At 38.5% G+C, this 16,639-nt stretch overlaps 1 protein-coding gene across 1 annotated transcript in view; it reads left to right on the top strand.

Moving 5' to 3' along the window:
• Positions 1 to 16,639, top strand: part of RSPO2 (R-spondin 2) — a 186,671-nt gene that overhangs the window by 67,442 nt on the left and 102,590 nt on the right. Inside the window, exon 2 of the mRNA XM_029062185.2 lies at positions 10,156 to 10,344. Coding sequence (XP_028918018.1) covers positions 10,156 to 10,344 — 189 coding nt within the window. The remainder of the gene's footprint in view (positions 1 to 10,155; positions 10,345 to 16,639) is intronic.

The raw sequence follows: 16,639 nt of genomic DNA, 5'->3' as shown, positions 1-16,639 counted from the left end.
GAAGTGACATCCCTTTCTTAATGTTCTAAATATTATGCTAGGCACCACTAAACAGATGTTTAATCTTTGCTAAAGTAATTCAAAGCATAGTACCACAACATTAACCAAATGATTATAAGCCTTAGTAGGAAGCTGCAGAAATAGAAGCTTGTTTTGCTATCTGTGGTAGTGACTTTTTGATTTCAGTGAAGAACCTGTCCAGTTTAGGTTGAGGAGCAGCTGGCTTTGCCTTCAAACTTGGAGCAGGCAAATTCCTTATGACCACCTCCATGTATCTTTGAACTTCTCTTTATATTAGAGTTGTCAATTCATTTTAAAAAATGCATCAATTTTCTTTAAAATTGGTGCAAAATCTGATAATCATGGAAGGATGATGATTACTTCATCATTCTGTAATGAGGGATTGGTAGGTAGAAGAATGAGGTTCTAAATGATGACAGATTCCTCTGAGTGAGCTGCAATTAGCACATCAACATCTGTGTCACCCATTTCTAAAGAAAGTTGCTTCCCCATTTCAACAGTGTCTCTGTTACCTGCTCACTGATCACTTCTAACCTGGATGATCTGACACAAACTGTGGGCAGAGCTTCCTCCAAAATCAATTCATTATTAATTGTTTAATATCCGCTCAGGTAGGATGGAACCAGAGAAGAATTTACTTGACTGTAGGATTTGACTGAAACATCAAGGCAGTTGGGCTTTTACATAGAATAAGGTATCAAACAATACAGGTTTTATGTCTGGAATTTACCTGGGTAAATTATTGAACAATAGCAGCTCCTTCTCGGATTGTTTGCATTATGAGTGGCTGTAACCTGAATGCAGTTATAATATTCATTTTGGTCATTTTTTTCTGGATTTTGGGAAAATTATTGTATCAAGTGCTTTGGTAGGTACAAGCAGTCAGTTCAGCTATCGTCTTTATAATAATAATAATGTCATTTGTTAAGTGCTTACTATGTATAAAGCACTGTTCTAAGAGCCGGTGAGGATACAGGATGATTGGGTTGTTCCACGTGGTGCTCACAGTCTTACCCATTTTAAAGATGAGGTAACTGAGGCACAGAGAAGTTAAGTGACTTGCCCAAAGTCACACAGCTGACAAGCAGCGTAGCCGGGATTTGAATCCATGACCTCTGATTCCCCAGCTCATGTTTTTTTCCATTAAGCCACGTTTCGTTATCTTCCACGTGACTCACAAATTATCAGGACAGCAGAGTTGGTAACTTCCCACTTTGCAGATGAAGAAAGGAGACTGAGAGTGACTTGCCAAAAATCACACAGAAGGTCATTGGCGGAACTGAAATTAAAACCTGAGTATCCTGACTTTCTATCTATTTTCACTGAACCAATGAAAAGCACTAACCAGGGTATAGAACTGGACAGTGTGTGAAATTTTAATTTTGCAAAATTAAGTGTAATACTAGTAACTGTGGTATTTAGCACTTTCTATGCACTGACCACTGTACTAAGTGCTGGGAAAGAGGAAATTAATCAGACACCTTTCCTGACATATATGGGGAGAATAGTGTAAGAGTGAGAAGCACAGAAGGAGATGAAGAAGCTGAGACATAGAGAAGTTGTGACATGCCCAGGGTCACATAACATGCAAGCTGTAGAGATGGGATCAAAATCCTGGTCTCCTGACTCACAGTTCTGTGTTCTTTCCACCATGCAAATCTCTGTAGAATGCAATAGTTTTCATACTGGTGGCACAGATCACCTATAAGCATCATTACTTTCTCCTGGGATCTGGTGAATAATACACACTGAACCATAGGAGAAAGCACTGTAGTGAAATAGTTTGTTGTTTTTTTTTTTTTTAACAAAGTGAAGTGGTTGGTGTCTGCAGTAAAAAGTACCCTGTTTTACAAGGAAAAAAGGTGCCAGTGATCCTAGAAGATTATTGGAACTATAAAATTAACTATAGTAGCACTTGTCCACTTAATCCTGTTGAGAATTTTGGGAAAAGTAGCTTAGTCAAACATATATATGGGGTTAAGCAAATCCCACAGTGACAATAGTAACCAAGATTTGGCTTACATCAGCAAGAGGTATACAGTAGAATCTCTGGTTGCATGAATATTAACCCCAGCACTTAGAACAGTGCTTGGCACATAGTAATTGTACATTCCAAGTGCTTAGTACAGTGCTCTGCACATAGTAAGTGCTCAATAAATACTATTGAATGAATGAATGAATAAAGATTTAGCCTTGCAGCATGGGGTAGTGGCTAGAGCCTGGGCCTGGGAGTCAGGAGGTCATGGGTTCTAATACCAGCTCTGTCACATGTATGATATATGACCTTGGGCACATCACTTAACTTCTCTGTGCCTCAGTTATCTTATCTATAAGAAATGGAGGTTGAGTGTGAGCCCAATCTGGGACTGGGACCGTGTCCAACCTGATTAACTTGTATCTTCTCCAGAGCTTAGAACAGTGTTTAGCATATAGTAAGTGCTTAACAAATGCCATCCTTATTAATATTATTTATTAAACTTATAGGTAGAGCAGGAGCTGGGATTAATCCTACATAATTAAACACTCTTTTCTTTCATTTGTAGCAGTTGTTTATATCCACCAAGTTTAGATATAAATGCTTAAAATCAAGCTACCCCAAGAATTTGAATAGTGCTGTATGTGTGTATAATGATAATAATAATAATAATGGCATTTGTTAAGTGCTTACTATGTGCGAAGCACTGTTCTAAACTTTGGAGTGGATACAAGGTGATCAGGTTATCCACACTGGGCTCACAGTCTTAATCCCCATTTTAGAGATTAGGTAACTGAGGGAGACACAGAGAAGTAAAGTGATTTGCCCAAAGTCACACAGCTGACAAGTGGCATAGACACAATTAGAGCCCATGACCGCTGACTCCCAAGCCCATGATCTTTCCACTGAGGCACACTGCTTCTCTAAAGTATATCACTTTAGATACAAAAGTGTATTTTGAAAGTCTTTCACTTTCACATTGCAGTGAGATTCCAGGAATGCTTATGCTGACTCTTTGTCATCCACCCCAAACAAATGAAAATGAAATGTATTCTCAAGACTATTGATTAATGCCTCCCCAAAAAAGACAAGCTTACACATAAGGTAAAGCACTGCATTTTCATACAAGTATAAATCTAGTCAAACCCTTTGTCAAAATAGAAGCAAATGGGGAACTGAAATTAAAATTTAAAATATCCCAGTAATTTAAGTAATTGCAGAGGAATATGGATCAGATTTCCCTCCACTCCCCAGAATGAAAAATTGACCTTAATAGTTTCAGAAGGGGATATTTTATTTTAATTCAAAGTAGGCAGTTCCTGTGAATTTAAAATGCAAATTCTGTGACTCATTTATCATGAGGTCTGATTCTTATCTGAATAGTTCCAGCATGAGTGAGTGTAACTTTAATAATGGTCTTTTTAGCTTAATGTCCATCCTCTTCTGGTTGCAAATGGAAATCTTCATCCAATGTGAAAAATGGATGTCTTCACCTAGAAAGAATTTAGATTACTTATTTGGAGAAACTTAAATCCAGAAAAGGGGAAATAGGGGAAAAAAGTGTCTGGAGTATATTAGAAACATATGGGTGTCCCACACCTTCATAAAATGAAATGTAAATAAATGGATTTGGTTTAATAAATGATTGCTCTTAACAACAACAACAACAAAAAGGGAACCTATAAAATGTTTACCTTCCTGTGGATTTCCAAAAAGTACATCAAGATGATTGGCTTATTTAAGCAGTAGTGACCCACTGTAGTTCTTTCCTGCTCCCCATATACTAATAATAATAATGTTGGTATTTGTTAAGCGCTTACTATGTGCCGAGCACTGTTCTAATCGCTGGGGTAGACATAGGGGGATCAGGTTGTCCCACGTGGGGCTCACAGTCTTAATCCCCATTTTACAGATGAGGGAACTGAGGCACAGAGAAGTTAAGTGACTTGCCCACAGTCACACAGCTGACAAGTGGCAGAGATGGGATTTGAACTCATGAGCCCTGACTCCAAAGCCCGTGCTCTTTCCACTGAGCCACGCTGCTTCTCCTTCTTTATCTTCTTCTAAAATACTGAGTTTAGCTTTCTCTTGCCATAATTAGTGAGGCACTTGAGTAATTTTAGTAGTAGAGCTTTGAGTAGTATTATTTGTAGAGGCACTGTGCTATTCTGAAGTTTTTTGAAATCCAAAGAAAAATTTATTTTAATGATGACTCTTGCACACCTTCCCCAGGGGTGTGTATATGTATGTATAGCTATTATAGATATTTATCTATATTAATATGTACTATTGAACATTCTTGTCTTCAGTACCTTAGTGGAATTTTCATATTGGAAAAAAAACCTTTTGAATTTTTGGGTCTTTGGATGAAGCGTTATGTTTTAGTTGGAATGCGGTTACTCTGGATCTCAGCAGGTTTCTGGATTTGGAAAAGTTTAAGCTTAGTGAGACAAAATAAATAAAGCTATCAAAGTTAGAAATTAAAATCCCTGTTTATTCACCTGCATGTTTGCCCTGAATCTCCCAGCAATAATGAGACATTCTTGATATCAAGACTGACAAAATAAATCACTTTTGTGAAAAATCTATTTTTCCTGATTATATACTCCAGAGATTGCTAAGTCAACCATACTTAGATAGGGTTTTCTACTGAATACTAAAAGTTGATGTGTTCTCTAGAGTATGTTAATAATAACACTTGTGGTTTTTAAGCGCTTACTGTGTGCCAGGCACTGAACTAAGCTTTGGGTGGATATAAGCCAATAGGGTTGGACACAGTCCCTGTCCCACGTGGGCCTCACAGTCTCAATCCTATTTTACAGATGAGGGAACTGAGGCACAGAGACATGAAATGAGTTGCCCAAGGTCACAAAGCAGACAAGTGGCAAAGTGGGGATTAGTACCCACAACCTCTTGACTCCAAGATGTGTGCTCTATCTACCACATCATGGAAAGGAGAGAGGGAGTTTGGATAATGACAAAATCAAATGAAGCTGTTAATGTATTTGGAGAGTCTTTAAAGTCAAAGGATCAAATAGGCTTTGCAAGTTGTTACAAATTGAAAGTTGTATGCAGCCCCTTTAAAATGAACTAGATGAAGCAATTTTTCAGTGAAAAGTCCCATTTTTGAATTAATTCAAGACCACAAAAGAACTGATCATGGTTAAGTGCTACAAATTTCTTTAGAGTGAACAATTTTTTCTTCATCTGAATGATATCAAGATCTAGGTGCATGTAGGTAATATGCTTCTCTCCTGAAATCAACAGAGAGGACTGCCTTTCTATGTTTATTTATCCTGAACCAAATCATTAAAACATGAACCATAGTCTACACAATCTGCTGGAACTCTTCTAATCACTCCTTTCTTAGGCAATTTTTATTATTAAATAGAAAGTGTATTTGTGGCACATGCAATTTCTTTTGTAGATTATCTTTCTGTTCCCTTCCTGTGACTTGCTCTTGGCACACACTCCCACATGCCCTTCAGATTTTTCCTGTAAAGTGTGATTTGTGGTGATGAGTTTGACATTTTGAACAGAAAGTAAGGGTAGTTTCAGCTTTAAATGATGTTTGGGGTTTCGTCTTCACAACCATGAAACCATATTGCTTGTTATGCGAATCTTTACAAAACTAGGTTTGAAATTTGGGTTGTCCTTAATACAATGTTTGAAAACTTCCAGTTAAACCTGAAAGAAGCATGTAGCCTAAGGAATCCATGAGGAGTCTACACTCAGCTGCTGCCAGCTCACTCTCAGTGCTGTCTTTTCTTTAAAGCTGGAGTGATTGGCTGTATACAGGAGTGTCATCTTGACACTGATAGTATATGCATGTTTTACTTGAAAATATAAAAATGAGGTATCAAAATAGAGAATGAATGTCCTTCATTCCAGAGAAAAAAATTAAACTTTTCTTTGGCAAAAGAATGCCTGGACCTAACGTAGTGTTATTCAGTTATTTAGGGCTTGAAATCAGGCCCTACTCCAGCCTTTTGTATGGAATCTGTGTGCATTTATGGACAGTTGGAAAACTTGAAACTAATTTATGGCCATGTTTAGGATACTCAGAACTTAATTTGTATGAGGTTGGTTGGAGGCCGGAGGTTTTGACTCCTCAAACCACCCCAAGCTGACAATCAATCAATTGTATCAGTTGAAGACGTACTTTGTGTGGAGCCCAATACTAAGTTCTTGGGAGCGCACAATATAACACAGTTGGTAGACATGTTCCCTGCCCATAAGGAACTTATAGTCTAGTCTTGTAGGCTGCTGTAGAGGATCTGTGGGTGGAGAATCAGACAACTGCAGACATTCAGCATGCTGGAAACCTTCTTATTGGGAAGAGCTGCTGAAAGTGTGGCATTATGCAAAACAGGGAACATGGGGAAATGACACAGTTTGGGGCTTCAAGCTTTTCAATATGAGGGAATATTATATTTTATTTTGAAGTTTGGAGAAGATCAAAGGTGAACAGTAGACCAGTGCAAGTCTACTTTGAATGAGAGATTGGAAAAACCAGAAAAGAGGTAGAGATGATTTAAAAGGTATAATTTCTCCCCCTCTAGACCCTAAACTTGTTATGTGCAGGGAACATGTCTGCTAATTCTGTTGTACTCTGTAGTCACTCTGTGACCTTCGGGCACTTGATATTCTCCCCACCCTCAACCCCAAAGCACTAATACATATCTTTAAAGTATAAATTATAAATTCCTTAGTCATATTAATGTCTGTCTTCCCCTCAAGACTGAGAGCTCATTATGGGGCGGGGAAAGTGCTAATTCTCTTGTATTATACTCTTCAAAGTGCTTAGTACAATCCTCTGAACATAGTATGTGCTTAATAAATGTCATTGATTATAGAAGAACTAAGTAAATATTGATGCTAAAATATAGGATCAAATAATCATCAACCCACTAGAAGGGCATAAAATACTAAAAAGCAACAAATCTGACTTGGACTCTCCGAGTGCTCATACAGTCTTCATAGAGCAATATACTTGCTCAATAAGCACCACTGATTGTGAGCTGCCAATAATGGCAAGGACATTTACTCTTATGGTGACAGATCAAACCCATCAACCAGAGCTCTCCCTATATTCAAAGCCCTCCAAAATCTCATCTCTTCCAACAAGCTTCCTCCATGTGATCCGAACACCTTAAACTTTATTCAATAGTATTTATTGAGCACTTACTATGTGCAGAGCACTGTACTAAGCGCTTGGGATGAACAAGTCGGCAACAGATAGAGACAGTCCCTGCCGTTTGACGGGCTTACAGTCTAATCGGGGGAGACGGACAGACAAGAACAATGGCAATAAATAAAGTCAAGGGGAAGAACATCTCGTAAAAACAATGGCAACTAAATAGAATCAAGGCGATGTACAATGTACTTTACAAATTCACCAGCCATTTCTAGCACTCAGGTATTTATTTGCTCATCCTCAGGACTGTGTGTGTGTGTGTGTGTGTGTGTGTGTGTGTGTGCATGCGTGTGGGCCCCTTAGACTTCGAGCCCTATGTAGAACAGAAATTATGTCCAATCTCTATCTTGTATCTATCCCAGTTCTTAGAACAATGCTTCACTAATTGTAAGCCCTTTACAAATACCACAGTTATTCTTCAAGGATTTATTTTGATTCTCAAGTTGTCAATGTATCTTCATATCTACCTCCTGCACCCACAAAAAAGCTAACATCCTAATGGGTAATGTCACTTCTTTGTACTTTCCCTATTGCTTGTTATGGGCAAGGAACATGTTTGCTAATTCTGCTGTACTGTACTCATTTAAGCACTTCGTGCAGGTCTCTGCACATAGTAAGCACTCAGTGAATACAATTGATTGCATTGCAGCCAATATAGGTAGGTGCTCAATAAATACTATTACTATAGGCCACATAGTTTTAGATGCAGTGAGCATGAATAAATGTTAGCTGACTGCCCTACCACATTATTACTAACATTTATTAATTCACACTACTTTCGAGTTCTCAACTGACTTGTGGATCCCATGCAAAAGGTAGCTCTCAATGGTTATGACAACTTTGGAGACTTATTCATGGTAATAATTCTTGTATTTGGTAAGCACTTATTATGTGCCAAGTACTTGTTTAAATACAAGATAAACAGATTGGACACAGTCCCTGTCCCACATGTCTAAGTGGGAGGAAGAAGAGGCATTTCACCCTATTTTACAGATGAGAAAACTGCAGCATAGAGAAGATAAATGACTTGCTCAAGGTCATACGATAGGTAAGTGATGTCCCAGATCTCCAGAATCTGTACCGTTGCTCTATCCACTTCAAAAGCTCAGTGGATGGCACTGATGAAAATAACTTATTCAAAGGAAGTTGAGTTAGTGTTGGAAATTAATTGAGAGGTCTAAGCTTGATATTCCATCCTCTTTCTCCTTTTGCATTTCCTTCACTGGATGAGAGCCAGATATATCGAGTGATTTTTAGACTATATTACAATTTTTTAAAACTTCCTTTTGATTACCCTCTCTCTACCCCAGTGCTTAGAACAGTGCTCTGCACATAGTAAGCTCTTAACAAATACCAACATTATTATTATTATTGCTGCTTACAGTGTGCTGCTGTTGTCTCTACTATCTTCTGGGTGGATGGTTTAGATGCTTTCTGAGACTGAGATGGTTTCTGAGACTGAACATTTCTTTGGTTCTCATCTGTGAAATGACCAATTCATCTGGCTACACTTACTGTGTTCAGAGTGCTGGGGAAGAATACACAGTTAGAAATTAGAGTCGCTGTCAAAGAACTGTCAGGGGAAATGACCAGACCAACTTAACGGTCATTTTACCTTGAAGCCACAGATCTGAGGAAGTGTATTTGCTTTCCTCACCTTCTCCACTTTTTATGAATTTCCTGCCCAATTTTCTCTACCTTCTTAGAAAAATCAAAACTACAAATTTCCAAAAGTTAAATGACAAATCTTTGACCCTAGAATTAAAATACCTCATCAATCAATCAATGGCATTTATTGAGCACCTATTATTGAGTATTAGGCTCTGTAAATATTTAGAAGAGTACAGAAGTATCAAGACACACTTTTCCTGCCCTCAAGAAGCTTACAGTTTAATAGGGGGGCAGACAAAATGATTTACATACAGTGAAAAGAGAAGGGGGAGCAAGCAGGAAGCACTACAAAAGCATCATGGCAAACCAGCTAAACAACTGAATGTACTGCTAAACATATAAATAAAATGTATATGTTTTCTCCATGTTTTTCCATAAATTCTGAAGAGAGAAATGAATTACGCAGGTGTTGAGGGTGTATATTGGGTCGACATGAAGAAGTTATTGTGAATTAATTGGGGAAGGTTTCCTGAAGGAGGTTGGGCTGTGAGTGGGTAGGTTTTGAAAATTGTGATAACTTTTTTTTATGAAGTTTTTTGTGTGTGTGCGGGGAGGAGAATAGTTTCAGGTTGGGAGAACACTGTGAACAGGGCATCCAGCAGGAGTGTCAAAAAAGAAGGTACAGATGGAAGTTGAGCATGGGAGGAGGTAAGAGGGCATGTAGCATTACTAACACTCAGTTTCAACCAGAACTTTGAGCACTCAAGGTGAACCTACCTTTGTGGGTCCAGAAGCTATTTAGGTACACAGTAGATGCTATTACTGCTATGGTTTTCTTTTCCCAAGCGTTAAATTTATAGGAGTAGGGAGGGATATTTCTGTTTCCTTTATTTGAAAGAACCTTTTCAAATTGGTTAAAGCTCACAAATCGAGTTTTAAGTTTTTTTTTTTTTCCAACAGCAAGAGCTGCATTGAGTAAGCATTAAGCAGTCATATGCTTTCCATTTATTCACTGCCTGCTCTTTCAGACCAGAACCTTTCAATATTCTTTGGGTATGACGGATATTTTTGAAGTCAGACTTCCAGAGCCCCCAAGCATTGAGTCGTGAACAGCTCTTTGGTGCTCTACCAAATGTATTCATTCTAGGTCAATCAAGTTTCACTACGCAATACCATGAAAACAGAACACTTCATTTCTGGTAACTTTGAAATATTTATGATCTGGTATTGAATTGTGCAGTTCAGGATCTCCCCCCACCTCCACTCCCCTTTCCTCCACCCCTTCCCCCGGAGATTTTTAATATTTCTAAACATGGTACAAGTTGAAATCCTTCTTGTTTTTGTTTTACAGCTAGCTATGGCGCAAACCCAATTTGCAAAGGCTGTTTGTCTTGTTCAAAGGACAACGGTTGCAGCCGATGCCAACAAAAGTTGTTCTTCTTTCTCCGAAGAGAAGGGATGAGGCAGTACGGAGAGTGTTTGCATTCCTGCCCATTAGGGTATTATGGACTCCGGTCTCCAGATATGAACAGATGTGCAAGTGAGCATTTAAAGATTTATTTTGCATGCAGCATTGACAGATAATTGGTTTCAAAACTCTCAGATTTAGTCGAACGTCATGGCTTTTATTCTTTCCTTGAAAAGTATTTCTTCTTTTGGGTCTATCTACCATTTAACACAGAAGCAATCAACAGAGCAGCTTAGACTACAGAAGGAAGGGAGAGAATGCTGAAGGTACATCAATTAAAAAGACCTCAGTGGTGGGAGGAACCTGAAAAATAGTCATTATGGAGTAATTTGCATCCTGCTGAAACGTTTATTCCGGTTAAAGCTTGGAGTGTGAATTTATCAGGTGTTGACATAATTTCTATGAAATTGCTAAAGGAAACAGCAAGCTTCCTTAAACTGGTTGTGTCCCTTGGGGACAGTTTAACAAAGCAGCAGATTTTAAAAATCCAAATTAAAGTACTCTTTATAGAGGCATTCTCTTGAGAGCCCTCAGGGGTATAAGTGTGGATGTAACCCCAAATCCTATAAGGTCAACTGATTCTCAGACATGGGAGTGTGAGGAGACCCCAAAACTGGACTTTGAGAAACACAAAGAAACTTACCAACCTACACACTTAAATAAAAATCAATGTGATCTCTCCCACTGATGGTTAATTAGTCAATTTTTTTGTGATACTTAACCACTTACTATGTGTGGAAAACTTTTCTTAGTAGTGTGGTAGGGTGGTGGTACAAGTCAATCATATAGGACACTGTCTCTATCCTTCATGGGGCTCACAGTCCAAGTAGGTAAACAGAGAAAACAGATATTCAATCCTATTTTACAAATGAGGCAACTAAGGTATTGAAAAGTTAAGTGACTTGACTAAGGTCACACAGCAGGCTATTGGCAGAGTTATGGTTAGAACCCAGATCTTCTGAGTTCAGGTATGTGCTCGGCTAAGCTGCTTTACTTTCCTTCCTTTTCAGCTTCTTCAGTCAGTCATTCATATTTATTTAGCTCTTACTGTGTGCAGAACACTGTACTAAATACCAGGGTCAGTACAATATAACAGAGTTGGTAGCCACATTCCCTGCCCACAGCATAGTTACAGTCTAGAGGGCGAGATAGGAAGTAACTAGCCAGCATGACTCTATTCTAATGTATAAACCTAGGACTACTACGTTTTCTAGTTTGTGTTTGTAAAATCTAGTAAAGAAGACCACAGAAAGCATTACTGGGTCCAATAATTTGTAAAGATTGAAATGAAAATATTCAAATCTGATTCTCTTTCCTGAAGGTCTTTCATAGAAACACCTTTATTATTGTATTCTTTACATTATATTCCTTACATATAGTACTTTTCATACGTACTTTTTGTTAAGACCTCTAATAAATGAACCAGATGTAATTTTGAGGAAAATTCTCAGCAGCACAGAGAAGGTTTTCAAGTTTTAATTTTTTAATAAAACAATAGTCTTAAAAAAATATTTCATTTATATACTCACAAAATCTATGGACATTTTGTTACTGGAGTGCCCCTATTTCTATGAGAATAAATGCTATGGGCAAATTGTGAAGAAAAATTGGATTTTAACGTATCTAGAACATATCTAAATTGGACAAGTCCTCAAATTAGGGTAATCATGTAATTCAAAACAGTTATTTTGGGCTACTAAAGTAACAAACAAGGCTTTTTAATTTGTTAATGCTGGTAATCTAGTGAACTCATTCCTAAAGGAATGGATATAGAAGCAGTGTTTAAGTGGATAGAGCCTGGGAGTCAGAACCTGGGTTCTAATTCCATCTCCACCACTTGCCTGCTGTGTGATACTGGGGAAGTCACTCAGCTTCCCTGTACCTCAGCTACCTCATTGGTAAAAGGGATTAAGACGGTGTGCCCATGTGGGACTGGGACTGTGTCCAACCTAATTATCTTGTATCAAGCTAGAACTTTGTATCATCCTTGGAACATAATAAGTCCTTAAGCATACCATTTTTTAAAAAGTCATTTCTAAATCATTCATTAATTCAATCATATTTATTGAGTGCTTACTATGTGCAGAACACTGTGCTAAACACTTGGAATGTACAATTTGGCAACAGATAGCCCAGTAACGGGCTCCCAGTCTCTGTTTCAACATTCATTTCTGTTGGAATTAGGGAGTCAGCTCTTTCAATTCATGGCATTTATATCTGTCCTTCCTTCATGTTTGAAGGTGTAGTGAGGTATGTAATGAGGTATGTTTATGTACAATTTAGGCTAGAAACCAGTGAGGGATTGAAACCCTTCTTGAAATATTTGCAAGTAATGAAAAATCTTTTTTCATTAATGGGTTTATCTCATATCGGTCCCAGTTTCTGTTCATGATTCTATATCCTTACAACCCAGTCTTTGCGAAGAAACCTCTATCATGATTTCAGCCTATCAGACTTCTCTGTTTACTGCAGTGGCCTCCCCAAAGTCCACTACTGTGTTGCATTGTTAGAGACAATTTTCCACTGTTAGAGACAATTTTCCACCATGTCTTTAAAATATTCTGCTCTCTGGCCTTGTGACTTTCCACTTTCAGATCCCCATAGAGTCCCTGGTAAGATTTATATTTTCCTCATAGATCCAGTGCACTGAAACTGTGCTGCTGTGAGCATTGTTTTGATGCTGGTGAGCTGGCTGTGTTTCATGATCGTATTTTTGGAAATCTTGACCTGCCATTTAATGTTGAGTATGGTTTGGAGCTGGGTGTCTTCTTTAGTCGGGCTGGGTCTCACAGTCGTATAGAAAGTTGACACCACACCAACTTTGTAGACTCTCAACCTGGTATGGAGCCTGATAACACACTGTTAACATACTCTGAGTGTCTTCCAAAGGTCATCCTGGCCTTTATTCTGTTCTAAGTATTTTTCTATTCATTGTAAAGCAGAGAACTGCCTAGGTAGCAAAATAAAGACTGCCTTAAGATTTGTGTTGCTAATGAAAACGTTTTGTAGTGCTTAGTAATAAACAGTAATAATTATTATGGTATTTGTTAAATGCTTACTATGTGCCAAGCACTGTTCTAAGCGCTGGGGTAGATATAAGTTTGTCCCACGTTGGGTTCACAGTCCTAATCCCCATTTTACAGATAAAGTAACGGAGGCACAGAGAAGTTAAGTGACTTTCCCAAGGTCAAAGAGTAGACAAGTGGCAGAGCTAGCATTAGAACCCATGTCCTCCTCTGACTCCCAAGGCTGTGCTCTCTCCACTTAGCCACGCTGCTTCCTGGATGTAAGACATCAAAATACAAAAAACACAGTGCTACATCTGGAAATCATTTACATAGCTTAGAAGTGGATAGTAAGGAGACAGCATCAGAAGATAGTTTAGCTTAATACAGATTAATATAAAATCCATACATTAAGGAAAAGTTTGGAGGGATGTCTGGGGAATAGGTTCCTCTGTGCATACAGATTTCTGCAAGACTGTTTTCAGGTCGGATGCATTTCCATTTGTCAAGGCCTCCTCAAAAGTGAGGGATCAGATCATGTCTCCACATTCTGACCAGTTTTCTGGGCTTTGAAGGATCACTTTTTCAATGGTGAGAAGTGTTCATTATGATGTTCCTGCCATCTGCATAAGATTGCCTTTTTGCCTAGGATGTGGTGCTGCAACAATACAAGTGGGGATATAGAGTTTTTTCTTCATAAATACTGAAAGTCAAGAAAGGCTGTTTTCTGATGAGTGTCTCCTGACTATTCATTTCTCTGCCACATTGTAAGTGATGTAGCTCTTTTTGTCTTCAAAGTATTTCTGACCCTCCGTTTATGGTACATTTCTGCTCACTGTACAGAGGTTGTTCTGAGTATTCATTCAATAGTATTTATTGAGCGCTTACTATGTGCAGAGCACTGTACTAAGCACTTGGAATGTACAATTCGGCAACAGATAGAGACAATCCCTGCCCTTTGACGGGCTTACAGTCTAATCGTGTATCCACTGCTGATCACCTTCCTCATGTGTCCTGCAGGGCTAAGATTCATTCATTCATTCAGTCATTGATTAAGTGCTTACTGTGTGCAGAGAACTGTACTAAACACTTGGTAAAGTACAATACAACAATAAACAGTGACATTCCCTGCTCAGAGGGAGCTCACAGAGCTTTTCTTTGCTTGGGGTAAACATGTAGTGACTACTACTAGTTTTATGAGCATAGGAAGCTTTAAACAGTAAGCTACAGAAACTTCATGTCCTTAAATTAATTTAAACAGTCCATATGGCTTTAATCCTTAATCACGAAGCAATGTTCATTAAATTTCTTCTGTGTGGAGGACCCTGTGTCAAGCCCTAGGGAGAGTACAATAGTACTTAAAATTTTTAAAATATTTCATCATATGTAATTAGTTCTTATATGCAGTATCAGAGCAGCAACATCCAAGCAGCTCTATTGGAGGAAAGAAATATATGTCTCTAATGGAACTAGTCAGTGGTAATTTCTGAGACATTCACTTTCAGACAGCCTATAAAAACATAAAATATGGATAGGAAACAAGTCCATATTATGCCTGAGGCTGCTCTGGTTGGCAACCTATGGGAATTTGTTTTCCTCAGAGGCCTGTTGCATCAGCACCAAGTTACTACAATCAATCATCAATGGTGTTTTTTGAATTCTTACTGAGTGCAGAGCACTGTACTGATCAGTCAGTCAAATTGAGTGCTTACTGTGTACAGATCACTGTACTAAGTGCTTGGGAAAGTACAATATAGCAATAAACATACATTTTTCCCTGCCTCAATGAGTTTACATTCTAGAGGTACTAAATATGTGGGAGATTACCGTAATAACAAGAATAATGATGGTATTAAGTCCTTACTATGTGCCAGGCACTGCTAAGCGCTGGGATGGATACAAATAAAATCAGGTTGGTTACATTCTCTCTCCCATATGGGGCTCACAGTCTCAAACACCATTTTCCAGATGAGGCAACTGAGGCCCAGAGAAATGAAGTGACATGCCCAGGGTCACACAGCAGATAAATGGCAGACCTGGGATAGAACCCATGACCTTCAACCTCCCAGGACCATGCTCTATCCACTATGGTAGACGTGATTTCTGCTCTCCGAAAGCTTGGCAGCTGGATATGCTAAATAATTTAGCCAAATTTAGCTAAAGGGCAGCCTGTTAACTAACATCTTCTATTGAAGAATACCAAAAATTTAACTGTACTGGAAAAAAAATGACTTTTGCATCCAGGCATAGTTTTTTAGACTTCAAGTTACTATAAATTTTACTTTGTATTTTTCTTTTTCCTTTCATATGGAGGTTACCCAAAAGGGCCAAACACAGGATGCAACCAAGACTTGAGACTGAATCTGAAATTGGAGACAGGCTACTGATTGTTCTTTCTTAGTTTCTGAATAGAACTGAGATTGGGAAATGAAAAGCAAGGAGGGCAGTGGAAACATTTTAAAGACTCCAGTGAAACAGTCTCAGAGATACTGCATGGGAATCATTTGCTGAAAATAGACCAGCATGATATGCTGCTATCAAGAAGGGAGTCACTTTTTTTTTTTGAGCAAAAGCTACTGAAGGATTGAAAGACCGGAGGACAAAAGAGAAGGACAAGGTGCAACAATCAATCCATCTGTCAGTGGTATTCATTGGGCTCTTACTGTGTATATAACACTGTAATAATAATAATAATTATGGTATTTGTTAAGCGCTTATATGTGCCAAGCACTGTTCTAAGCTCTGGGGTAGATACAGGGTAATCAGGTTGTCCTACGTGGGGCTAACACTTTTAATCCCCATTTTACAGATGAGGTAACTGAGGCACAGAGAAGTTAAGTGATTTGCCCAAGGTCACAGAGCAGACAAGTGGTGGAGCCGGGATTAGAATCCATATCCTCTAACTCCTAAGCCCATGCTCTTTCCACTAAAGCCACGCTGCTTATCTACTGTACCAAACTCTTGGGAGTACAACACAACAGATTTGTTAGACACATTCCCTGACTTATAAATCATATTTATTTAGCACTTACTCTGTACTTACTTACATTGTACTAAGTGCTTGGGATTGCACAATATAACAGAGGTGATAGACATGTTCCCTGCTCATAAGAAGCTTACAGTCTAGAGGGGAGACAGACATTAATATAAATTAATTGTAGATATTCATTCATTCAGTCGTATTGAGCGCTTACTGTTTGCAGATCACTGTACTAAGAGCTTGGAAAGTACAATTCGGCAACAGAGACAATCCCTACCCAACAATGGGCTCACAGTCTAGAAGGGGGGAGACAGACAACAAAACAAAACAAGCAGACAAGCATCAGTAGCATCAATATAAATAAATAGAATTATGAATGCAA

The sequence above is a fragment of the Ornithorhynchus anatinus genome, chromosome 4, assembly GCF_004115215.2.
Source record: "Ornithorhynchus anatinus isolate Pmale09 chromosome 4, mOrnAna1.pri.v4, whole genome shotgun sequence".
Lineage (NCBI taxonomy): Eukaryota > Metazoa > Chordata > Mammalia > Monotremata > Ornithorhynchidae > Ornithorhynchus > Ornithorhynchus anatinus.
Note: the sequence above shows the minus strand (reverse complement) of the source record. Positions and strands in the feature narration are given on the sequence as shown.